Source organism: Centropristis striata, chromosome 21, assembly GCF_030273125.1.
Source record: "Centropristis striata isolate RG_2023a ecotype Rhode Island chromosome 21, C.striata_1.0, whole genome shotgun sequence".
Classification (NCBI taxonomy): domain Eukaryota; kingdom Metazoa; phylum Chordata; class Actinopteri; order Perciformes; family Serranidae; genus Centropristis; species Centropristis striata.
The window spans coordinates 28,148,078-28,175,346 of record NC_081537.1 but is presented as its reverse complement, the minus strand read 5'-3'; the positions used below and the strand labels follow the sequence as shown (position 1 = coordinate 28,175,346).

At 39.0% G+C, this 27,269-nt stretch overlaps 1 protein-coding gene across 1 annotated transcript; it reads left to right on the top strand.

Annotated features, from left to right (window-relative positions):
- The first annotated feature begins 720 nt into the window (after positions 1–720).
- LOC131960101 (1-phosphatidylinositol 4,5-bisphosphate phosphodiesterase delta-3-A-like) lies at positions 721–26,971 on the top strand. The gene is made up of 16 exons (XM_059325330.1): positions 721–811; positions 9,299–9,354; positions 9,440–9,551; positions 14,239–14,467; positions 15,346–15,475; positions 15,652–15,877; positions 17,197–17,398; positions 19,095–19,239; positions 19,495–19,647; positions 21,286–21,429; positions 21,521–21,674; positions 23,058–23,174; positions 23,308–23,486; positions 24,118–24,253; positions 25,894–26,043; positions 26,160–26,971. The coding sequence occupies exons 1-16, from the start codon at positions 721–723 to the stop codon at positions 26,306–26,308; spliced, it is 2,373 nt and encodes a 790-aa protein (XP_059181313.1). The 3' UTR covers positions 26,309–26,971.
- The last annotated feature ends 298 nt before the right edge of the window (positions 26,972–27,269 follow it).

Here is a 27,269-nt window from a genome sequence, read left to right as displayed (position 1 = left end):
AAACCGAATTCTGCTTTTGATATTCCTGGTGGTGACCTTGACCTGTCTCCCAGCAGGCAGAGCTGGGGGGATTCTGGTAGAGCTTTTCCAAGCCATTCACCCAATTTTCCTATAACCTCTTTCCAGAAAGGAAAAACCAAAGAGCACTCCCACAGTGAGTAAAGCTGCTTCCATTGTTGATAAGTGTTGACATAAGTACGACTACCTGAACTTTCACTTTATTATTATTTATATATATATTTTTGCACTATCTACCTCTTGTTTGCACTATTTGAATGTCTGTTTGAATGTCTGTTTTTTTGGGGGTTTTTTTGCTTGTTTGCACCGTGGGTCCGAGAGGACAGCAATTTCGTCTGTGTCATGTGTTTATGTGGCACACTTGACAATAAAGTGAACTGAACTGAAATCCAGTCGAATTACATCCACGACTTTTATTTTGAAAGTCACCTCAGGAAGTCTTTGAGTGCTGTGGTTTTTGACGCCTGTCTGGTTCATACAGCTCTATGTTTATAAATCCAATTTCAGTGACATCAGCAGCTGAAGGTTTGGCCAGACTCCTGCTTTCCTCCTCCAGGATAAAACATGAAGCGCTGTCTGTTTGTGGTGATTCCTCCTGCAGGAGCTGCTCTCAGCTGATCCACTGCACTGATTATCTCTAACACAGGATCCGGCCACAGGAAAAGCAGAGAAAGGGAGGGAGGCAGAGCGAAATAAAGCGTTATGTTGGGAAATAGAAAGAAAGGAGCCCAAGGGTTGAAGAATGGAGCCGGGACGTCCGAGTCAAAGGCCATCGATCCTCTGAGGAACCTGGGTAAGTGTTTGTGTTCCTCCTGTATCTGCATGTATTCAGTGATCAAAGACAGAGTCAGGAGGACCGTTATCTCCCGCCCCCTGCAGCCTATAATCATAATAAGGACATATTTAATATCAACAATGAATGGGAAATTGACAGATTTTAACCTGATTACACTGCAGTCGACCTAATACTTCCTCCTTTGCCATATTATTTATTCTATTTATCATATACGCTGTTAATAATCGCTGCGAAATCTACAGTTATTTACTTTATTATTCACAGTTCATCACTGTGTTTGATTTTTACAGTATAGTGCTGTATAATTTACAATAAAATCGGTCCTTGTGACAAAATTACAGTAGGTTAAACATTACTGTGGAAAAAACACAGTAGACAGTATGAAAAGTAAAGTAGACTACTGTATTTTTCCATTTTTATCATAATTTTGATCAGAATCAGTCCTATACAAATGCTGTTTAAATAATTAACTTAAAGTAAAGTTTTAAACTTTTAAAACTTTTAAATTATTTTCTTTAGTATATAGAGTAATTACTTGCAATTACTAGTTATTTATATAAAAAGTAATGATGAATTTATTATCAAATTAACAGCATTGTTTACTGTGCCATATTGCCATATAAAGGACCATTAGAAATCACAGGGTTTAACATTTTTTTTTATTCTTACAGTAAACAAATCAGTACTGTAAACACAAAAAAATCAGTGTTTAATTGTTTTTTATTTTACAGTAAAGAAACCAGTACTGTAAACAAAAATACAGTAGTTTTACTGTAAATAATAATTACATTAAGTTACTTGTTAATTTGCTGGCAATAAGTTACTGAAAAAATCACAGTAAATTATTTACAGTGTAGGCTACTGTGATTTGAGGTATTTGAGATGATTGAGATAGCAGGAGCACAAGTCTGAGCTATCTAGTGATCTCCAATTTATGCAATTCCAAGACTGTTGGACCTGGGACCCCAGTAAGCAGAGCTATTCAAATGCAATAGGGAAAATGACACTTTTTATTGATATAAATGAATTAATAAATAAGATATATTAGTATTCAGATCTCTTACTTGAGTAAAAGTACTAATTCCACACTGCAAGTAATTAGTCGCATTTTTTTTTTAAGTATCCACATCAAAATGTACTAGTAAAATTACTTGTTATTCACAGTGGACCTGCTTAGATTGTTATATATATTCAAAATGTATTAAATTATTAATATTATTATTATTACACAAACAGCATTTTATTGCTGTCAATTCAACTACTCAAAATACTGTTATGTGGTTAAATTTATATCAGTGCGTAATCATTTCAAATTGATCATGTTTTTCATGTTAAATTAATTACCTGAAAAGTAACTTAAGCTGTCAGCTAAATGTAGTGGAATAAAAAGTACAATATTTGCAACTAAAATGTAGTTGTGTACAAGTATAAAGTTACATTAATGAAAATATTCAAGTAAAGTAAACAGTAGCTTTTTAATACAAAATTTTAGGAAATAAATTGTATATAAAGTTAAATTACAATCAATACCACAAAGTATCATGCATGCCAATAACCTAGTACAAATTTGGACCATACCCACCATAAAAGAAATATGATAGAATTATTAGTGGTCAAAAAATATTTTTTCTTCTCACAGCCTAAGGTGTTTTCTCTGACCAGTCTATCACATGTCCATTGATAATGAAAAGTGAGAAACTTTACATTGGAGAAGCTCAAAGCGAAAGTGCTCAAAGTGAATATGAGGATCCCTCCTCACAGGACAGACAGATGTGCAGCAGATGCCGTCTGTACTCAACAGGTCGACATAGTAAAATTAGAACTTAATAGACTTGAGAGGGGTCAGGGAGGGAAGATAGACGGGGGACTAAAAACGATTAAAATGAGGGGAAAAAGCGAAAATCTATGATTGATGAAGGCCGGTATAAACTATACTGATGTTGCTTTCTTACATTTTTACAAAAAACATACATGACACAAGTTAGAATCTATAATAGGGTCTTTTAAAATGATAGAATCCAATCAGCACCGCCTCAACAATAATAATCAGCTGAAGTGTTTGGCTGACTAAAATTAAAATCCTGTTAGACTGATGAGCATGCATCGTACATAACTGAGAGTTATCAATGTCCAGTTTTATTCCCTTCATCCATTCGTTTTTTTTGTCAAGAAGGATAATTAAACAACATGTATATCCTCCACCACAGACATCACATTGCTGTTTCAGCTCTGTATTTTTCCAGACTGATTTTAAACTTTGGTGGGAAAATGTCAACATTTACCAGCTGGTTAAACACATTTTTTTCTACAGCCAGAGGACATATTTACCTTCACCTTTTCATCACTGGCCTTATTTAAATATATGCAATTTGTGCTGTATTATGCAGTGATACATTTTGTGTGTTTACTTCTAATAACATATATACAATATGTCCTGTAAGAGCAGAATATATTAAAAAGCATTTGATTTCATTTGTTAATGCTCAGAAAATTAAAAGAAACTCAGGTCAGGAGGATTGCATTAGTTTAGTAACTGAGTGGTCAGAGACAGATTTTGTATTTTACATTTTTAGTCAATGGGATTTTTTTGAAGAGGATTATTTGTGGTCAATTGAGGTACTAATCCATTGCAGTTGGCAGCCCCGCGTTTGGGCTGCATTCACACCAAATGAGGCGTTTTCATTTTTTGAGCACGATTGTGCGGTGATGTGGGACTGTCATTTAAAGCTGCAATATAAATGTATAGAATGTCATTCCATTAATGAGTTAATGTTGATTGCACAGCGTAATGGCTTTACCATAATGACACCATCAGCTTTCAGAGTGGTTTAGAGTGATTTGCAAAGTGAAAGCAAATCATACTGGTGCCTGCCACCATGTAAGGTCTCCTGGGAAAATGAAAACTAAAATCAGATTCTATACTAATACAATTATTACAAGCAGGCTATCTCAGTAAACCCAGCTAGTGGAAATGGTGTATGATAGAACAACCTGGCGAAAAACTCTGGTGTTATTAAGGCACAGAGACCGGGGTTTACGGTTGTTTCTTGCCTCGGATGGTGACGTTAGCTAGGCTGCTAGTGATATCGTAGTGTGTCTATGTTCTCTGGGTCCTACGTTCCCCTCTTTGTATGAGACTGGGGAACATAGGACCCTTTTTCCCCGCGGGGATCAGGTTGTCTTTGCAAAAAACACCAACAATTAAACCACTTGCAAATGCTTGGGTGAAAAATTGTCTGTTTCCATCTTAAATTAGCCATTTGTGTCACGTGATGTTTGTGAACTTTAACTGGTTGAAGAGCAGTGCTCATCAAGATGGCTACTGTCACAGGAAACGTGAGAGATTCAGCCTCAGACAGACCTAGCAACAAAATCACTGCAGTTCTATCAGAATGACAAGTATAGTTATCATCTCTTAATTGTTTATGTTTGTTAGCTTGTAGCTGGCAGTGCTGATACCATATATCATTATATGAATATATATACACTTCTCTGCCATCATTTTTAGCTGACTGCCAAAATCAGCCCTACACACGGGTCTGTATGTGACTGAGTGATCACACTTCGTTCAGGGGGCGGGGCTGCTCAAGGCTTCTAATCCGCTGTCCTCTTCTACGTTTGCAGCGAGTGCCTGGTTTCAAACACGTTGTCATTGTCGTCATAAGGACAGTGCTTTTACTTCACTCATTTTATTTCAAAGGTAATTATTAGGGCCCAAGCACCGAGTGGTGCAAAAGCGCTATTGTTCCTCTAAGGTTCATCATTAAGCATATTATTATTACTTGTTTGTGTTACTGGAACAAAAGCATACTAACTATTAATATCCAATACACTACCATTAACTATTCATGAAACACATCGACCACAAAATCCTTAAAATCGCTTTGACCAATCGTAACCAGCCATATACTTTTGTGTTGACCTTTTGCCTTGTTAAAATAGTAATAGTAAAATCCTCAGTCCACAAATTGACAGGATTGTTTCCTCAGCTATGTGATGTATGTAATCCATATCGTTTCACATATTGCCATGGTGTTCAATGCTTCTTACAACCATATTGTCTTGTATCATATAAAAAACACCACATGGATATGTTAATAAGGCAAGAATCCATAACCTTTTGTCAGTAGTTTTCCACTGCTGGCAACATGGCCAGTGTGAATCCGACTGACCTCAGGTCCAGTTGGATACACATAAGCAATCACATGTGTTATAATATCACTGGCTTTTGTCTGGATGAGTGCAGAACAATGGCTTGTGTGTTTGGTCTTTATCTCAACTCTCTTGATACAGTAAATATCACTACATTGTCATTAGTCAAACCACAGATCACACCAGCTGAGGAACACTGCTGTGCTTGGTTACCTGTCGTTTTTAGGTTAATCTGTTTCTAAGTGACGCTTCTTCCTCTTACACTCTCACCACACACCCACTAATACATTTCTCCCACTACTGCAACATCGCACTCGTCATTTACAGTAGCCCACTGCTGTACACGGGAGTGTGTGTAGCTGCATGCTTGTGTGTGCTTTTCCAGTATCAAGACGCCTTTGTGAGTGTAGTGACCCAGCCCATCCCAAACCACAGAGAGACTTCTGTTTTCAACTGCTGAGTCCTGCTTACTCAGCTTAGGACTAAGCAGTATCTGTGAAGGAGGGCTTAAAGGCAACGTTTTGCAGTGGAAAACTTCCTGTTTCTCTCAATATACAAAGTGATATCATAACAAAGCCACAGGGCCCCATCATAGTCTATTTTAAGCCTCTCCTAATAGGAACCCTGAGATAAGTAACATTCCACATTCACATTGATTAGATTGCTCAGGTTTAAGTAGGACTGCAGTGCATACAAGTGTGCAGTGGCAGCTTAGGGTCTCCCTCAGTTGCTACACAACAGGACCAATATAGACATGTCTTATGACACACTTAGATCATACAGAAGATTATTATCAATTATGTCTTTGCATTAAAACAAGAGCTGGAGCCAGGAGGTGATGAGCTCAGCATGACTGGTCAAAAGTTGAGAAATATGCCACCTTTAATGCCACTGTTTACTTGAAATCGTGCAGAATGAAACTTAAAAACCACAACCTGTTTTTACATTTCTGTTTGTGAACAGATTAAACAAACAAGATATAATGTGTGAATAAATGCACTTTAGAGTAGGGCTGGGTGATATGGACAAAAACAAATGCCTCCATATCAATATGCGTCAATATTATAGGGCGATATTTACACAATGAGATTTGTTTTTTAATCACCATCAGTTAAAGGAGAGTGTTCAAAATATGTCTCCATGTGTTATTCATACAACACCTTATTATAATACATGTTTATGTTTGCCGTTAGTGGCGCCCTCTAGCGGCGGTAGTAATAATGACTGGTGCTTGGGTCAAACAAACTTCAAACTTTCACCCACTTTCACAATGTGAAAAATCACTTATTTTCATTTTTACGTAACTGCTGTATGTCACTTCCAGTAGTCACGTCATCCACCCTTGCATGCATTTATTTACTGTTTTTTATAATGCCTAACCAGGAAGCTTTTTTCCCCCTGAAACTAGATCAGTGGTTTTGTAGCATAAATTCAACAAAACTGTGAAGCCTATGTTTATGTATAATGATGTGTTCGCTATTTTTAGAAACACTCCTGTGGGTCATATTTGAGGGTAGTTAGAAACGGCACGTGAGGTCATTTGGTTTGGAGGACTTAGAACAGCTATAACAGTCTGGCAGGTGAAGAAATGAACACCTTTTTTTCTGTAATGCAGCCTTTTTAACATAGAAAAGACAACACATACAATATCATGATGTCCAAAATTGAAGACGATATCTAGTCTCATATCACAATAAAATGAGTATCATAATGATATATTGCCAAGCTCTCCTTTCGAGATTTTATGTTTGATGGCCAAAAAATAAAATATGTGCAGATTTAACTTTTTTTTTTATTTCCAAGGTAAAGCCTGTTATTATGTAGCCTGGCTAGTTATTATATATGTCATGCTAAAATAATTGCACAATTGTTAGATAATTCTAGCAAATAGCAAAGCGAAAGTGTAGTTCCCAAAATGCCTTTAAGATTAAGACATTGAATCTCTATTTACTCTTATAACTTTCTCTAGATTTGACGAAAAACTGAACTTGATTTCAGCATGTATTTGAAATATGTCTTTTGTCATTTATATCATACTGATTCATGAGTAATGACTGCATTTATCACAAAACCTTTTGCATCATACACGATGCATCCTCACTCCTACTGAACTCCCCTCTGCTAATCCAGTCCAAGACAGTCACATCACTAATAATCCCAGCAGCTCTGACTCATGTGCTGCTTGTGAAGAAATAAGCCCAAAGACCAGACAACATCTGGATGAGGGATAACAGATGTTGCATGGTCTGCCTGGGAGTTTATAAGGAATATTTTGCAGCAGCTCAATTCATTCAAACAAAAACATTGTATCTTGTAATTTCTTAGATCTACAATGACAAGCATTGCAAGCCTGTAAATATATATAATATGATAATAATTTATCACCTGCGTCCACTATATAACATGTGCTTGTCTGCATAATCAAAGCAGGGTTTGGCAAGTTGGAAGTTGAAAATATAAACGACAACATCTGTATCCCCCAATCTAAATGACCAAATTAGAATTTCAATACAGTGTGATTACACACAATTTGATTCAACACAATGTGATTAAATGTGATTCGATAGAATTGATTTAGCTAATTTCTTCTTAAGAAAACAACAAATTAAACAAATTGTTTTGTTAAGCAGGCTGTAATGTGTTTTTGGCAAGTTAGCAAAAAATCTGTTTAATAAAGGTGTTTTAAAAGCATTTTTAGTCTAGGAAGAGCAAATCGTCTATCGTAATGTAAGCACACGTGAAGCTCCATCAAAAACGTAACCCATAACCGTAACGTTTTATTTTAGAAAGAGCCTGTTGCTGTTAATTCTGTGTTCCTCATCAACACTGGGAAGCCATGATTGATTTTGCTGAGCCAAACAGTCAAGTGACAAATATTCACTGAAAATCAGATGGAGCTGCAGGCTGTTTACACAGATCAGAGAGGAGAGGACAGGGGAGGTTACATGTAGAGGTTGTAAAAATGAAAATAGTTCACTATGTATAGAATGTGGACTCCCACTTTTTTCAATCTTCGTGACACTTGTGGACATTTGGAAAAGTGTTGTATATATAGCTTCCTTGTATTCCAATTTTAATATCAGTGAAATTCAACTTTTTCTTTTTTATAGGATGTTTGGCAGTATAATTGTGTTATTCTGCACAAAATACAGTGGTCCTCACTTCTAGACATGATAGTGCTGATCCCATAGAGGTGCAAGACTAATATTCTGTAGTGAAACAGAAGGACACACTGAGTTAAATGCAAAGAGAGCAAAAAACACCCTGAAATTGCTTTGGGTTCAGAGAGTTACATGTATAAATGTGCGGTAGTCTTCCAACATAAAAGTCTGTCAAAATAAAGCAGTCAGTGCTGAGTGGCACAAGTAAAAGATGAGAACAGGAAAAGTGAAGCTTTAGCTGCTTTCTACCCCCCTCCCCCCTACTTCTGATATCTCTAAGTTTCTTAATTTCTTATTCTTGTTCTAGATAATTCTTATTTTACCAATATAAAGTTGTTAGAAAGGATGCATCGCGGGTCCATCTCATATTGTATCCAGTAGAATTTGTCATGTTTGCACACCAGTATGCATCAGTGAATCTTCCCATCCCTAACTGCAATATAGACCTGAGTGTCATCTGCAGAGAAGCGGAATTTGATGATTATGCTAAGAAAAGTGGATGAAACTGGGAATTAAGTTGGTTTAAAAATACTGGATCAAGTGTCATGCCTTCAGGCACATCCTTCCTAACAGTATGGAGAGATAATCAGATATCATCAACAAGTTATGCATACAGAAATGACATAGCTTCACATATTGGTTGCAAATTATGAAATCTCTTCTGGCTGGGATTCAGCCACATCCAGCTGAAAGCCACATCTCATTTGTTATTTTTGTGAAAGGTGTTACAGGATATTGCTTTCATAACAGGCCAGAAGCACTTAGCTAAATGTGATTGGAATTTCCTATCCTCTGTCCCACCTCATCAGCATATAACCCTTTTCTGACTCTCACCACTCATCTTCTCCCTACTTTTTCTGTCTGTCTCTATGTCCCCGTCCATACTTTGTCATCTCAAGCCACACCCAACTGCTGGTTCAGCACCAAAATATCACAATTACAGAGCTCCCATATGAGCCGCTGCGGTATACACTAGAGATATACACTAACTTCTAATTCAGACTATGCTCTACTCTTCTATTTTCACTTTTCATCCTCCCTTTTTTCTGCTTTCTTTCAGTGCTGCTGAGTTATCAGGGTTCTGTACATATTAATGCCTTCCTGTACGCAATTACATAAAGTTTTCATCACATCATACGTGTCTTTATTCAACCATCTTTTTGTCTTTTAGGTGTGCAGGAGGATGAAAATGTGAAGCAAATGTTGCATGGCTCCAGTATGGTTAAGGTAAAGGCACTACCACATATAATCTACTAGTTTTTGTTAGTGATCGGTCAGTGACATGTAATGAATTAATTTATCATATGTAAAGGTTCGATCGCCTCGCTGGCAGAAGCGGCGAACTCTGAAGCTGATGGAAGATGGTGTCACTGTCTGGTGTCAGTCCCACAAAACCTCCAGCCGGGCCAAGGAGCAACAGTCCTGTAAGTGTCCTTTTTTTCATTCAAATAAATGTATTATAGTTTTTCTTTTGTGATTGCAAAACAGACAAAACAGACCTCCATGGTTATGATTTCAGCGTTACAGGGGATCTTCACTGATTTTGCACATTAAAGTCTGTTTCCCTTAGAAAAAGTAACCAAAACTAATATTAAAATTGTGATATTTCTTCAAAAGCGTTCTATTCTACATGTCTCATTTAGAATGAAACCAAAAATTAACTGTTTGGAATAACTGGATCTTGTCAAAAATATAAAATTCTGCCCTCCTGATTTTCTGTCACATGACAAATATTCACTGAAAATCAGACAAAACTGCTGGCTGTTTACACAGATCAGAGAGGAGAGGACAGGAGAGGTTGAAAATAGAGGTAATAAAAATAGTGTGATATGTTTAGTATGTGAAAACCTGATTATTTTTCCCAATATTAATGACACTTGGAAAAGTGTTGTATAAATAAATAAATTCCATTCTATTCCAATTTTTTTTTAAATGACGTATCTGAGAAATTCAGCCAGTGAGCTCATTCACTCCGGATGTGTTTTGGAGCAACAACTTTTCACAATGCAACATATTAATTTGATTTGAAACATAATACCAGGTGTAAATAGGTAACTGGGGTGCACTTATCACACATATTCAATGAAGTCCCATAAAAATGTATTAAAACGATTTAATGGAAGACAAATATTGATTCATGACCAAAATACAGTTGTGACATTAAATTTATGGTCATAGATGCTGAGTTTATACACACGGTTGCCCATAAAGTTGGAATAATTCTGTTTTTAAACACATTCCTCTGTTAATTGTGGTTTAATTGTCATTGTGGTGTGTTTGTAAGAGATTGATTAATACAGTTTTTAGAAGATATACACTTTATCTGTCACAAATAAATCACAATGTCACAATCATTTCATGGAAAAAGGTGAAACAATTTTTGTGGGACCTTGTATGAATTACATTACATTACATTACATGTCATTTAGCAGACGCTTTTGTCCAAAGCGACTTACAATAAGTGCATTCAACCTGATGGTACTAGACATAGACCATAGGAATCAAGTAAGTACATAACTTTAAGAGCTAACTGTCATCGCTAAAGGAGTGCTATTGAATTAACAATTCCTGGTGCCCTACTTTCTAAGAAACACAGGAGTATCTAAGTTAACCCCCCACAATCCACTCCACCCAGAGGTTAAGTAATAATTGCTAACAAGCAGGCCTTTCCTTTGCCAGAAGAGCTCAGTGCTCTGGGTGTGTAAGGTGAAACATGGACGTACTGTATCTATTTTTGCTCACTTTAAATTACTGCTCTGAACAGACATGGTCTTGCTCACACGGCTCCTCTACCTCTTTTCCACTAACTGAGGATCACACACGGTGCCGTGATTATAGAGCTCTACAACTATTTTCAGCCCAAAACGGCAGCCGGTCCTGCTCTAGTTCAAACATTGAGATTATAGGACATTATATGGTGGTGAGAGCCTGCCCTGAATCCTGTGGTTTGGTGCTGTATAGTTACCATACGACTAACCACTAGGTTAGCCTCCCAAGTACACTACAAGCCTCTAATTGCCACAAGGCTAGACTAGCCTGTGATGTGGCACAGTGTGTGTTGGTGTGCAGGTCTCAGTGTCATAACTCCAGATCCTAACAGATATGTATCACATCTATATCAGATAACTTGTGTCTTCTAAGAATATAGTTTCTTTATCCCATCACAAGTTAACCTCTCATATGGTCATTTATACCGACTTCTAAAAGCTCCTATGTAGATCTAACTGGTCTTGACAAATTGGAAGGTTGTCAGTCGCACCCAGTAATTTACCTCACTCATTTTAGATCAAGTGTGTTAGCTATAATGTGACTGGGAGGTCTAGTGCAATGCTTTTTATCTTGGGACCCTTTAAAATGAAGCAAGGTCTAACACCCCTAATCCCAGGCTAAGGCCTTAATGTGGGCATGAGTTGCACAAGCCTTTTGCACGATAAATTAAAATGAACATTGTAATTTCCCAGCAAGTCAGTGTTTCATTTAGTCATTAAATATCTTTAACTCCTTATCTGTACTTCGGTAGCAGGGGGCTGGAGCTAACACTGGCCGAGAAGGGGGGTACACCCTGGACTCCAGACTATCACAGGGCTGACACATAGAGACAGACAACCACGCTCTCATTCACTCCTACGGGCAATTTGGAGTCCCCAATTTAATCGAAGCTGCAGGTTTTTGGACTGTGGAAGCAAATTTACAAATGAGGATTAGCCGAAAAAATACAATGCAAAGTCTTGTCTGTGCCCCTTGTCAAGGTGCAGATATGTAGGAATTATTAGTAGTTCCAACAAAGTTTTCCCCCTCTAAACTTTTCACAGGGACAACATTTTTTTTAAATAAGCCCCCTCATCTTGACCCACTCTGGCACCATAAACCAAAATGTTGAAAATGTGGATTTTACTCACTGTGGCCATCCTGTAGCTCTATTATTTATCTATTACTATATGGAATCAGCACAATCATGGCTAGAAGTGGGACCAATTCAAAAATGCCTTTTGAGTAGAATAACACAGTTAGAAGGACATAAATAATAAAAAAAAAAACACAAGTTGAATTTTAGCATATGGGTACATGTATGCACAATTATTTTGTGTAAGTATACGGTTCTTTTAGTGTGTCAGACATGAAAGAAGAGGATTGGGGTGAGTTTTTGGGTGGAGGTGGGTGGGTGGGGGAAAATGTTATATATGTATACATGTTTATATATATTTTTTATTTTAAATGTGTGCTTTTGTAACACATCTGTTTTTTTCTGAAAATAAAAAAAATAAAATTTAGATTGTTTTTTAAAAATTGGAATAAAATGGAATCTGTATATGCAACACTTTTTCAAGTCCACACAAGTGTCAGGAATATTGGAAAAATAAAATTGGGTATCCACATGCTATATTTCAGCAAAAGCAATCATGGCTTCCCCGTTCTGCTGAGGAGCGCAGAATTTAATGCTTTCAACAGGATCTAGTTATTTCAAATGGAGTAAATATTATTTTTAGTGTATTCTCTTATGAACAGCATGTTCAGCATATTTTGAGCAGAACCCCCCTCTATCTGCTGCCTATATATTGTCAGGAAGGTAGTTTCCAGTGAAACCATAGGCAAATAGAGATCAGCAAACACGAGCTGACGTTTGGTCAGCAGTGATGTTTAATATGGTTTATTCAAATCCATTAGAGAGTGTGATGTGATTGTTAAAGTACACACATGGACGCAATAATATGGAAATAAGCGTCAGGGTGTGTTGGATGAACAAACAGGTTGAAAATAACACAAAACTGCTCTGTTTATGAGGGAAACACTTCGGGAAAGCTTGTTTGAAAAGTTGTTTCTGTCTTAATTTAGTAGGACTTAGAATCAACAGTGCAGTCCTGAAGTGAGTTTTATTTGTCACCCAGCCAGTGTTGACACTGTCTCTATACACATTTGAGTACAAAATGGTACTTCAGCATTCAGGGTTACACAGATTACAAGAAAAGTGTGTGGATACTTCGCAAAATCCGAACTGAAATCTAACTTAAACTCAGAAATAAAGGCAATGTTATTATATTGTCTTACTTGTCGCTCAGGTGTGTGTGTGTGTGTGTCAATACGCTGTATTGTCTGCATTATCTGCATAAACACATTAAATCTTTGTGTTTTAGTGACTCAGAATGACCACCTTAAATACACACCGCACAGTATAAAACAGCATGGAAGAGAAAGTTAGTTGCTGTGAGCTGCCATTAGTGCCAGTCTGTAGACTGTACATGTACACACAGCAAAATGGATTTATGTATACAGGTATGGATAATGATTTTGGTTATTATCAAGAAAATCATGGAAAATGTGTAGATACCAGCTCTTAAATTAAACTCTTATGAGCTATTTTTGTTGTTATTATTATATTTGTCCAAACAAATGTACCTTTGGTTGTACCAGGAATTAAAATGAACAAGAAATTGAAGAAAAATGGTGGTTTAATAATTTTTTTCATGACTATATATCAGAATGAAGTCCTCGAGTCAGATTCAAAGCACAACTTTTAGGACTTGAATTGTACTCACGCTCTGATGACTTAGACTCAGACTGGAAGCCTGATTTCCAGGACTTGACTCGGACTTAGACTCTGATGACTTGGACTTGTGACTTGGAAGCACTGGTTGATTTTGGAAGAACGGAATAAACTCCCTGAAATGGTGACAGTGTGTCATTATGTTTAATGTAGACCTCTTTTGTTTCTATATCAAATCTTTGAATTCGACTACTGACTTGGACTTGATCTCAGGGAATGTTGACTCGACTTGAGCTCTTCTTTGGTGGCTCAGACTTCGTTGACAGTTTCTCATTTGCAAAGTTTTCTCCCAACACAATGGCTATTTAATTACCATTTATGTCACTGTGGCGTCCTTTTAAATGCCCAACTTTTTCTGCTAAAGCTCTCAGATATTTCCCTTGTGACAACAGAGGTTCAGGATCAATACTTAACAAAACCTCAGAAAAAAACAACAAAGCACTCAGAATATCCTCCTGGAGTTCATAACAATTGATAACAGGATGCATAATTAATTGGGAAACTTGTTCTTGATGTTATTTCTTCCTTTTCCCACCACTTTTTCCTCTGTTCCCCTCACACATCTTTAGTCTCGGTCATGGAAGTGGAGTGTGTTCGTGAGGGGTGCCAGTCAGAGACTTTGCGGCAGATGGCCGGCTCCGTGCCCGAGCAGCGGTGTTTGACTGTGGTCTTCAAAGGACCCCGCAAGAGCCTGGATCTCCTCTGCGAGAGCCAGGAGGAGGCTCAGAACTGGGCCCGCGGCATCCGCACCCTGCAGGAGAGGGTGGAGAACATGACCCAGAAGGAGAAACTTGACCAATATCCTCATTGTTGTTCATTTGCAACTGTAGAACTCTCTACACTGTATATGCAGAGACAATAGTGTCGACAATTATTATTATACACCATATTTATACATATAAGTAATACATTTAAAATAATTATTGTTTGGCCCCGTAAGTCCCCTGCAAGGACCCTTAAGAGTCCCAAACCAGAATGCCAACAGTGCAACAAGTATCCAATGAAAATATATGTCAAAATTTTATCATCCTCCACTTTTGATTGAAGGAAATGACGAATCTATAGGCAGTGCTAATCTAGTCAATGCCTTGACATTTTTGTTTTTTTTTTTGCCAGAAAAACACTACCATGGTGTATTTTAAGGTACACATATATCCCTTTTCAACCAAGGCAGGTTGAGGGCCAGTTAATCTTGAACCAGTTCATTGCATTTCCACAGCTAATAACCGGCTCTCTGCCAGGAAAACTGGTCTTTGCTGGTCTTGAACCACAAACCGCTTACGTCAGGGGCTGGGGGAGGGATTATCATGACCAACAAGACCAACTTCAACATGTATCATTCATTTTATTTGATTCATTTAACTGCAATGTGATCGATGCCAGGTACTAGCAGGCTAGTGGTCCTAGCGGGCTAGTGGTCCTAGCAAGCTAGCGTTAACTTACAACAAAAGTTAACATTAACATGTTATGTTCAGTGTGACATCCCTTTTATGGTTTTGATTGGCTTTCAAAGTTGTGATGTTAAACATTGTAAGACATAAACATAAGAAACACATTTCTGAGTGGATGGTACTTTAAGAATCACTTCTGTGCTTTAAAACGTCATATTGGTCAAACACAACCAAGCAATGTACATTTCTGCTCCTGCTGCTTCCTTGACTCTGCTTCTGTGCCACTTGGATTCATGCTTACCTGAGTCGGGCTGACCAGAACCACGACGATAAGATGAGCTATGAAGAAATCCAGACACTGCTGCAGATGATCAACATTGACTTGAGTGACCAGTACGCCCGCAGCCTCTTTCAGGTAGCAGAGTACACACACAGACCTAAAAACATTGGCCCCATTTCTGGCATTTCAATCAGTAATTAAATTATGAATCCATTTTACTTGACTAATGGCAGACCTCCATTAACTGTGTGCTGCTTGGATGAAATGCCAAACAAAGAGTGATTGTTTGTCTCACCGTGTTTGTCTGATAGAAATGTGACCAGTCAGCCGACGGCCGTCTGGACCACGGAGAGATTGAAGTGTTCTGCAGGGAGTTGTTACGGAGGCCGGAGCTGGATGCTGTGTTTATCCGCTATTCCGCAAATGGCTGTGTACTTTCCACTGTAGACCTGAGGGAATTCTTGAAAGACCAGGGGGAGGACGCTTCGCTCACCCATGCCCAAAGCCTCATCCTCAGCTATGAACTTAATGAGTGGGGTACGGTGCTTAGTAACAATATATTGCAAAATATCAACATTTATCTGGTGTGTGTTCAGTAAAGCGGCACTGATAAACCCATTAGACACTACCTGTCCAGTCGGAGACCAACAAACACAGAACGTCGAGCAGCTGTCCCGTAAGCCCCCAGCAAGGAACCTTAATTCCTAAACCAGAATGCCAACAGTGCAAGTTACCAGTGAAATACCAACCCGTGTACTAACAAAAAGTATCAATAGGCATAGTTACTGGGATTAAAGTATGTCCAGAGTTGGTAAAGACCAATATAAAGCTAAAAGGAGTCCTGGACTGGGACTGGAAACCAGTGTAAGGAGGCTATTATCAGCCCCTTGTATACACACACCAGCACCACCATATACCACCATCCAATCACATATGATACCAGTGTCTTTACTGAGTTAGATAACAAGCTGTATATAAATTAATGTATATATAAAACACACAAACGCATATAAAAATCAGTCAATAAATTGTTGTACTTGATCCCATTTCAGGGTCATCCGTAGACCTTTGCATGCATGGTTCAGTATTCAAACAGAATGAGAAAAAATGAGATAAAAACGTAAGATCGTCTGTATATTTTATTTTCCCTGTAGAACAAATGTGAACAGATACTATTAATGTCGACAAATAGCGCTTGTCTAATGCAAAATAATCCAATTTGTATTTTACTCATTCCACGTATAAAACAATAAATTCAATTAAGCTTAAAGGGTGGTAGTGGCTCAGATGGTAGAGTGGTTGCCAAGTGACTGGAATGTCAGTTGTAAGGTCCCTGGCCACACTAGTCTACATGTTGAAGTATTCTTGGGCGAGATACTGAACCCCCACTTGGATCCATTGTCGTTCATTGGTGAAGTGATGTGCAGCTGGCATCATGAAGCCTCAGCCACCAGTCCAGTTTTTAACGCCTACTTCATGCAGTGATTAGCCAGTTTTATGACAGCCAAGCTTACCTTTCATCTGAAAACCTAAATACACATTTGATTTCAGACATGGCTTGTGAAACATTGTACTTCTGAACAATCTAAATCTGACCTCTGACCTCAGCAAGAGGCACTTTGTTACCTAAAAAAATAAGACAAAACCTGGATTAAATGTCTTTTATTTGAAAAAAAAACAACCAAACAGATCATATCATATCAGCTTTCTACTGTATGTCAAAAAACATATGATCAAACTAAAATTGTTAAATATATAATAGCATTTAACAAGCTGCACTATGACCAGCAGTTTGCTCACAATATAACAACTGCTGTCCTTTATTGACTCGTGTATGTGCCTTTTGCCCGGTACAGCCCAGAAGAACCAGTTCATGACCCCCAATGGTTTCACCATGTACATGCTGTCCAAGGAGAACTGTATGTTCAACCCAGAACATGCTCGGGTTTACCAAGACATGAAACACCCAATGGCACACTACTTCATCTCCTCCTCCCATAATACCTACCTCACTAAGGACCAGCTGACTGGGGACAGCAGCACAGAGCCATATATCCGGTAAGAATGAACATACCTGTACACATGTAAATGAATTGCCAAATCAAAAACTCAGTAGTGGGCAGAAGTCAGAGAGGCTATGAAGAAGGTCTTTCAGTTGGCATGTCCTACAGTAGGCCAGGCTGTTGTCAGTATGGTGGACACCTGCGTACCACTTTCAGGAGCTTCTAAACATGACAGACATACCTCTTTATACAGAAGGCAGGGTTGGAGGAAGGAGTTACCTGTTTCCCTGGGAGAGACCAAGCAGTTAGTAAACTCCATCGAGACAAGGCCCTTGGGATTTAAGTGTTTCCCCTGAGATCCTGAAGCCTCCGCATGTTGTTGGGCTGCCATAATGATTTGTGGAGCTTTAGAACAGTGTCTGTGGAGTAGTAGACGGTGGTGGATCTTATCTTTAAACAAGACTAGAACTTCTTATCTTTTTGTCCTAGAACCGGTATGGCTGACCGGGTAATGTAATTTTGCAATTTTGTTGGCAATGTGTTGCAGGAATAGTTGATGGTAGTGTCTATGATGTAAAGATTTTGGATACGATTACTTAGTATGTTTCCCTTTACCCCCTTTCACAGTGCCGTTTCATGCCGGGGCATTTACAGCTCTGTAGCATCTCGTCTCCACTATGAACTCGCCCGGATTGCTGGATCATATGATTCAACCAATTTTCTGCCTCTAAAGGTAGTCACAGAGGCTGAAAATTGGTGGGACTGTTGGAAGCGGCACCACTGTGAACGGGCCATCCCGTCAAGGCAGAATATTTGACTTTGTGCGTGACATCTAACACACACCTCCCGCCGTTGATGTTCACAGCGCCTGCCGCTTATTGTAAACAAACCTGCATGCTAACTGTACATGTGGTGTCCACCGCTGATAGTAAACAAACCAGCATCACTAATTCACCACAGAGTGTCCGGTGCTTGTTGTAAACAAACGGAGGTCGCTAACTGAACACATTCTGCTGCAGCACATACACACTGTACTGATACAGAGCTAACTATGTAGCCTATTAGCATTGTGCTACTGCACAGCACTGCTGCCGCTCTGACTATCGTCTCCTCCCAACTCGTTCCACGACACCGTACTGCACTATGAAAGGGCACGAATATCTCGCCTTCGCGGGATCACTATGAACGGCCTAAGGTGAAAAGCAGGCACAGATCTTTCCGGCAATATAGCAGGACATTTGCCGGACAGCACTATGAAAGGGGGTTTTAATACAAACAAGTAATAATATGCTTAAAGCTCAAAGACAGACCAGGAGCCTTGATGTATCAATTAACATCCATCAGTGGAGGAAGCAGTTGTGAATAGAAGTACCCAAATGAGTTTCTTTTGAAGAGTGACTGGTCATCTGGAAGGAGCTCTAAATAGAATGGCTGTGCACCTCCCTAGGGAGGCCAGAAGAGTTGAAAGGAGGTCACAAAGGGAGCGGCATGAGACATAGATGATAGAGACATGCTAAGAGGGCTTGGACGACAACCCAGGGATGTAATTCGTAGTGCAAGGGTAAAAATTACACTCAAAATAAAACTCCATCCATCATAAAATATTTAAAAGATGCCAATTCGGCCTTGACGCATGCTGCAGACAGGAACGTGGCTAGTCTCTCGTTGTTGATGCAATCTCTACTCGTCGCCAACAGAAAGTGATTTACTCACTCTGTTTCTGAAATTCCGAATTATGATTTTTCTTGTAGAGCCCTGATTCATGGCTGCCGCTGTGTGGAGCTGGACTGTTGGGATGGAGATAAAGGAGAGCCAGTCATCTATCATGGACACACCCTCACATCCAAAGTGCCCTTTGTCGAAGTCATTGAGACAATCAATGAATATGCTTTTAAGGTGAGTAGAATCTGAACCAAAAAAACAGGCATATTTTATCCTTTGGTCACATTAATGCTGAGATATACAGTACAGATGAGCTTAGAAATGTGGTTTCTAAACAGATTTAATCCATTTGTGTGGATTAAGATTCTAAACTATACACTATATGTACTGAATTTTGCTGACAGGGCAAAAGGTAATTTCCTTCCCCTCTTCTGCTCCATAGAAAAAATCCTTTTCTCCCTGATTTGCACCATCATCCCTCTCTTCCAGGCATCTCCATACCCTCTGATCCTGTCAATAGAGAACCACTGCTCCGTGGAGCAGCAGACAGTAATGGCCCGACACCTGCGATCAATCCTGGGAGACAAGCTGCTCACCAAGCCCCTCGATGGTTTGGATCTTCACAGGCTGCCGTCTCCAGAGGCAAGAGACACTGTTTCTTTACCAGATGAAAGTTTAATCCCCATAAAAATGATAATATCTACTGAAACTGGAACCGCACTATGGAAGGTTTTGCAGTTGCCTGAAAAGCTAAGAAAAACTTGCCATGATTAAATCATGTGTCCAGATAGATATTTGAATCATAGTTGCTACTTTTCAATGGTATGTGGCTATGGTTTAAAAATAGCCAATGACTGACTCCCAGTCAAATTCCTATGCAAGGACTTCACTCTGACACACTTTCTAATACCCAAAGTCTCTGCTAGGTCTGCGCAGCACTTGTAAACAGTTTATCTGTCTCGGTAGCCACTGTTAGGGTTTTGTGTAAAGCAGAGAACAAACCTGATGGGAAATGTGGGGACATCTGGTCTTCTGTGGCACACTTATTCTACATTTCCACATCATCATAACGTGTGCAAGGCTTACTGTGTGCACTCATGATCTGTGCCCCAGTAATCACACTCCCTCGAGGCAACTCATTCATGTGTGTGATTTTTTTGTCATTCTGATAATAATTATCCAGGACATTTTTTTTACAATTTCATAATGATAAAAAGTTTGTAATAAAATGGTTTATTGCAGTTTTTTTTTAACCTAACCTGGAAACTTAATTAACAAATCGATATACAAGGCTGGTAGTGTCTCTCATTGGTCTGATGCTGTTGAGGCTTTCTAGTCTTTCACCAGACGTTTCTATCTTAGCATAAGAAGAGTAACCCAAAATAAACAGACTGGGGGAAAGGGGAATACCTAAGCCTGTCATACTGAAGTACCTTCTTTGTCAATACACTTCCAGCACTCCAAACTGTCAACTAAACCCACTTCATGCAGCCTGGATGGCATCCAGAAGGCTTTATCATTTTAATTGGATCAGTCTTGTTCACAGTTTCCTTGCCAATTTTGTCCCTATTCTTAAGGATTCTTCCCATTCTGCCTCTGTAAATGATAGTTTTAGATTACTTTTCCATGTCAAATTAGTGGATAATATATTGGAATCCAAGGCCATAGAGATCACAGACTAATAGGCAGGATTTCATGACCAAGACCAAAGACTCTCTTTAGAGTATTTGATGAGGCAATTAAGGGGGAATCAAAAGTTTGTCCCAGTAGATGTCTTAATTTAAAATACTTCAATAACTACAACTACAAAGAGACCTAAAAGAGACTACAAATAGACCAAATTAACTACAAGGAGATGCAAAATAGCTGCAAAGTGACACAAAGAGATAATGGGCAAAACAACCATAAATGGAATACAAAGAGCCACAAAACAGCTACAAAATGACACAAAATAACTACAAAATCACAGGAAACAACTACAGAGACACAAATAAACTGCAAACAGACATAAAAAACTACAAATAGACCAAAACTTCTACAACTGCATCTAAAGAGATGCAAAATAGCTGCAAAGTGACACAAAGAGACTTAAAGTTACTATGAAAAGGGGCAAAACAACAACAACAACTGTACTCAAAAAAACTACAAAAAAATACAAAACAATTACAAAAATACACAAAATAACTACAAAGACACAAAACAACTACAAAAAGACACAGAACAACTACAAAATCTCAAGAAAAAAATCATTGAAGGCTAACAATGTGGTTTTGTGTGCAGGATCTTAAGGGTAAAATCCTGGTGAAGGGGAAGAAGGAGCAGGTGGTGGAGGAGTGCTCGTGCAGCTCTTCAGATCTCAGCTCATCAGACGAAGAGGCCTGCCGCAGTGAAGGCAAGCCCAGCAAAAAGACAGAGGACAAGAAGGTGGGTACAACACCACCAGCTCACCTTTATCCTAGCAGCAGTGGCTCTTTTTTGGGTTAAATGTGATGGTTTTCTGTGTGTGTCATCTTAGCCAGGTGTGTTGAAGCTGAGTCCAGAGCTGTCAGAGCTGGTGGTGTACACCCGCAGTGTGTCCTTTAAAAGCTTTGAACAAGCAGCCAAGAGCCCAGCAACTGACATGTCCTCTTTCTCTGAAAGTGAAGCGCTCAGGCACGCAAAGGACTCAGGTACGTTATAGTATGTAAGAATGTGACTAAATGTACTTTCACAATGTTAAGGGAAATAGTTTGCTTGTGAATTGATTGTATACAGACAGTTACAGGCTACGGAAGCCAAGAATGGCCATGGATTTTATTTTTTTATGCACTGTTATCTCGTGATAACGACTTATTATCTTGTTATCTCCATATAACAAAGATTGTTATCTTGTGATCTCTCTGACTTGACAACTAACATTACAATATTGCCTATAAGTGTAATTAAACTTCACTACTAGTGAAGTGAGCCGCTCACAGCCAGTTTCCAGCTCTGTGCATAATTTTACGCACATGGGCGTAGAGTAGGCAGTGTTTATCTCATTCTTGCATCCAAGTGCATCATATACACATTAGGTAGGCTTACACTGCCTGCAGACACCATGATAATGGTCACACATGAATATTAAGTAGCCATGTGGAACACTCAGTCTTTTCACAATATGATTCAATCAGACCTTATATCTACACTGTTTACCCAAGTCGACAACTATAAACAGTCCCATTATGTTTTACAGACATCTGTAGCGTAACTGTATCCCAAATTGGACACCGTTCGGAGATTCTATCAAAATTTCACATTAACTACTAGTAAAAAAATAATTAAATGGTGTGAAACTACAGTCCAACTTCTTATTTTTCGAACCATATATTGTTTTAACCTTGTACGTTAGCCTCAGATTTACCAGCATCAGCACAAAGGACGCTAACGACGGCAAATTAGCCGTGCGCTAACTGTATCCCACATTGGACACCTTTTTCAGGGAAATTGGATGTTTCTGGGTAATCCAAATAAATATCACCGTTATCAACCATTGATACTTCTGTCCTTCACAATAAAATACAGTCCAGTAAAAATAACTGCTTTCTCTCATCAGAGTTACATTCATATTGTAATTAGACATGTAAATCTCCATGTACATAAATGAAATTTCACATAAAGATTGTTATATATGTATAAATTAATTATACCTACACTGGTGGTGGCAATCTTATTCAACATGACCGTGAAACACCGGAAAGTGGGGCATTGCAAATATGTCCGATTTGGGATACGGTCGCTATAGTTAATTAATAAGGTAAAACATGTTGATTATGCTGCCTTTTGTCAGGCACTTCCCTCAAAACAGCCTAATTGAGCCTCACAACCTAAGTTTATCTAATTCGTTATCACGAGAAAACGATCTTTGTTATATCGAGATAATGAGATAAGTCGTTATCACAAGATAACCGCATAAAAACGAAAAAATCCATGGCTGTTCTTGGCTTCTATAACAGGCAGCAGAAGGACAAGTCTGAAGTCTTTCTTCTTCACTAATTGGACTAATTGGACTTTTCTTGTACCTGCCCCTCCAGGGATGTTTTTTGTTCGTCACAACAGCCACCAGCTCAGCAGGATTTACCCCTCAGGCCAGCGCCTCCAGTCCTCCAACTACAACCCTCAGGAGATGTGGAATGCAGGCTGTCAAATTGGTAAGAACTCATTTATGTAATTCTATTCACAACAGAAGCAGGCCGTCTTCACTGAGACACATTCTTCTTTGATATCCAACGAACATTGTGGTAGATGTATGCTGCTGACACTGCTGTTTTGTTTTTCCTCCAGTTGCTTTGAACTTTCAGACACCTGGCGAGCAGATGGACCTGAACCAAGGCAGGTTCCGCCAGAATGGTCAGTCCGGGTATATACTGAAGCCTCCCTTCATGTGCCAACCTGACACCACATTCAATCCGGAGAATGTTGGCGGAGGTCCTGGCCACAAACCTGTCCTGCTCACTATTAAGGTAATATGCTGGTAAACCTGCCCATAAAGTTGCAAAATAGCTGAAAATGCAGGTTCCAAATGTATTTTCACTATGTCAATTTGCATTGAAAAGGTAATGATGTTCCACAATATATAACTACAGCAGGATTTTAAGTTTGGTAAATGGATGTTTCTTTCCATGTAGTTGTAATAGGGTGCATTTTGAATCCAAACATGAAGCCATGAAGAAAATACAGTCATGGAAAAAATTATTAGATCACCCTTGTTTTCTTCAATGTATTGTTCATTTTAGTGCCTGGTACAACTAAAGGTACATTTGTTTGGACAACAACAAAATAAGTCAGAAGAGTTTAATTTAAGAGCTGATATTTAGACATTTTCCATGGTTTTCTTGATGATGATTTTGGTTATTATCAAGAAAAACATGGACAATGTCTAGATATCAGCTCTTAAATGAAACTCTTAGGAGCTATTTTTGTTGTTTTCACTATATTTGTCCAAACAAATGTACCTTTAGTTGTACCAGGCATTAAATGAACCAGAAATTAAAGAAAAAAGGGTTGTCTAATATTTTTTTCCATAACTGTATATACCACAAATGTATACTGTCACTGACCGAATTTTAAGCTCTGATTTTACTGTTATTTCAGGTTATTTCAGCTCAGCAGCTGCCAAAACCAGAATGGGACAAACCCAGCTCAATTGTGGACCCTCAGGTGTGGGTGGAGATACATGGTGTTCCCATAGACAACATTAAGAAGAAAACTCAGTATATCGACAACAATGGTAAATGCCTTCCCTGCTGACAAATAACCCATTGTCAAATTAACATTTATGAATATCGATTAACTCCTCCCCCACCTGCTCCTAACACACACATGAGATGGGGTTGAAAGTTACAGAAAAACCTGGTGGACCCAGGTTGAGAAGCCTCTGGCAACTCCAAGTTGCAGTTGTAGGAATGCATGCCAACCTAAACATTGTTGTAACACAGTTGTTTTATGAAAAAATATATTGTACATTCAATGTTTTAATACAATATCCATAAGGCATTCTTTTCAATCATGCCAATTGTGATTGTGGTCCTGTGTAACGGATTGTGTAAGGACCCACTTGCAACACACAGGATACAAGGAACAGTTTGTAACTGATTTTACTGTAAACTCAGCAAATACAGGCCAATACAAGTGCTATGCACACAGAACAGGTTGAATGCAACAGCAAAGTCTCTCATTAGTGGGCTGAATAACTCCAAGTCAGGGACAGAAGGCTGGTGAGTTAACTGGGAATCAGGCGAGATGGGTAGATCCGAGGCAGGCAGGGTCGGCAACAGGAAATCAGTCTGAGATAAATCGCTGAAAAGCTGAGAAAGCTTAATTAGTAATCAAAGGCACCTGAGTGAACAGGTGAAAGGAGTTGGGCTGATGAGGTGGGAGAGGCTGACAGGCAGAGTGAGGAGGAGGCAGGCTGAGTGGAAAATTACTGGGAGACAGAGCTGAACTGTGAGATCCTGATGCTGTTTTATAGTAATAATAATAATAATAATACATTTGATTTTTATAGCACTTTTAAAAGGTACTCAAAGTCGCTTAACATAACACATTTGGAACACACACAAACACAAAATGCAGAAAAAACAAAATAGAGATGAGAGATTATATTTCAGGTTTGGCGGCAGGAGTCAGGTCAAGTAAGCTATCTTGAATGGGTTTTGAGTTGATTTTTGAAGGCGGGGAGTGTGTCTGAATTGCAGACGTGAGTTAGGTTATTGGGGGTTATTGAGGGCTTTGTAGGTGATTAGCAGGATCTTGAAATGGATTCGGTGCTGGATAGGGAGCCAGTGAAGGTGCTGAAGGATGGGCGTGATGTGATCTCTGGAGTGGGTGAGCAATCGGGCGGCTGAGTTTTGGACATATTGTAGTTTGTGAAGGTTGGTGGAGGGGAAGCCGTGGAGAATGCTGCTGCAATAGTCCAGTCTGGAGGTTAAGTCTAATTCTATTAGAATAACCATCCTGTTTTCTTTGCAAACGTGTGGGTCTGTAAAGCCCTTTGAGGTGACAGACTGTGATTCGAGGCTCTAGCTACATAAAACATGAACTTAAATTAGCTGCAGCTGTGAGCCTTTGGTTATGGTTATGGTTAGTAGAAGGGTTAAATATTAGCAAAAATTTTCCATCTCTGAAAGGCTTTGCTGTTTTATAATGGTTGTTGGCGGACTTGGTTGCTTTGCAGTGTAGGCAGTTGTTGTTTATGCTGGAATAGCTAATTTTTCTGCGGGAAATTTCAACAGCTGAATCAACCTTTCACCATCTGAAGAGATGTGCACACATTTGGAATTGTAGAACAGCCAATGGGAACGCCCTCACTGTAAAATAACCTGTGATTGCAAAAAATAGGTATTTTTATAAGTTCTTTTTCTGTTTCAGGCTTTAACCCACGATGGGACTGTACCTTCAACTTTACCGTCCATGTTCCTGACCTGGCTCTGGTTCGCTTCATGGTGGAGGACCATGACTATACCTCAAGCAATGACTTCCTAGGACAATGCACCCTGCCTTTTACAAGTCTCCGCACAGGTGTGTATGGGGACAGTAAAGATCATCAACAATGGGGACAGTGGCAAACACAATACGTGCCAATAGATCATGAATAACCATTAACTGTCCTGATCCTCTTTCCTTTTTCTCTGCAGGATACCGTCATGTCCGACTGCTAAAGCTGGATGGCTCCAGCCTCTCACCCTCCTCCATCTTCATCCATCTTAAGGTCACCCCATGTCAGACCAGCCCCTCAAAATCATCTGCTAAATCACCAGCCAGGTCATCAGCCAAGAAACCTTAATCCCATCTCTACCCTATAGCAACATGGAAGCCACCATAGCAAGACCCTTGAACATATCTGCCCGGATCCAGGCAAAAAAGAAAATCTGGGCTCTGATTCATAAAATTTTACGGTTATAAGTAACCTTTTCTGACAAATTTTGCAGCTATATACTTAACCTGAAGTCTATATTTTATGGAACAAAGGGTTTCTGGTGTTCCTCTTTAATCCCTCAATTAATGGATGTTTGATTTTCAGAGCAGAGACTTGGGAACTTAATGACAACCCATTGGACCAGCCTGCAGAAGTCCTAGTTATTAATTAACGAGAATATGACCAAAGTTTGGTGCTAGATTTTCTCTTTAGATTTTGAACATTTACAATTCTTAGGTAAGCCTCCTGGAGGAAAGACTTAATTTAACTACAAGTGTATTATTTTGGTGTATTTTATCTGAATGGTCTGACCTGCATGCCTGCTGATATATGATTCAAACATTACTTGGGTAGAGTAGAAAGTCATCATCTATAAGCAATCCTCTGATGTGATAGTGTTTGTACGTTGACAGAACTATTGGTCGCTGCAATCATTCCTGTAGTACTGTCTGTGGAGTGACACGGACTGCCTAATGTGACTCTACCGTAAAGGACGAGGGACTGAATCCAAAGTCAACATTTTGTACAAAAACACATGCGTTAATTAACGTAAATGCGTTTTTTAGTGTGGAGGTGCTGGTATACCTCAAATAATGTGCTTGTTGCATCAAACAAAACAGAACTTTTCTTTCTTTTTCTCATTCTTCAGACAGTGTTCTGTCGCTTTCTGTTTTGACATGTGTCTTAAACTGAACATTACGTATACGCGGTGGTGGTTCTAGACCAGTTTTACTGTGGGAGGTCAGTGTTTAATCAGAGGGGCACATTTAAAAACGGCAAAGATGATATTTAGGCATTCAAAACCTTTATTTTAGCTTATTTAAAAATC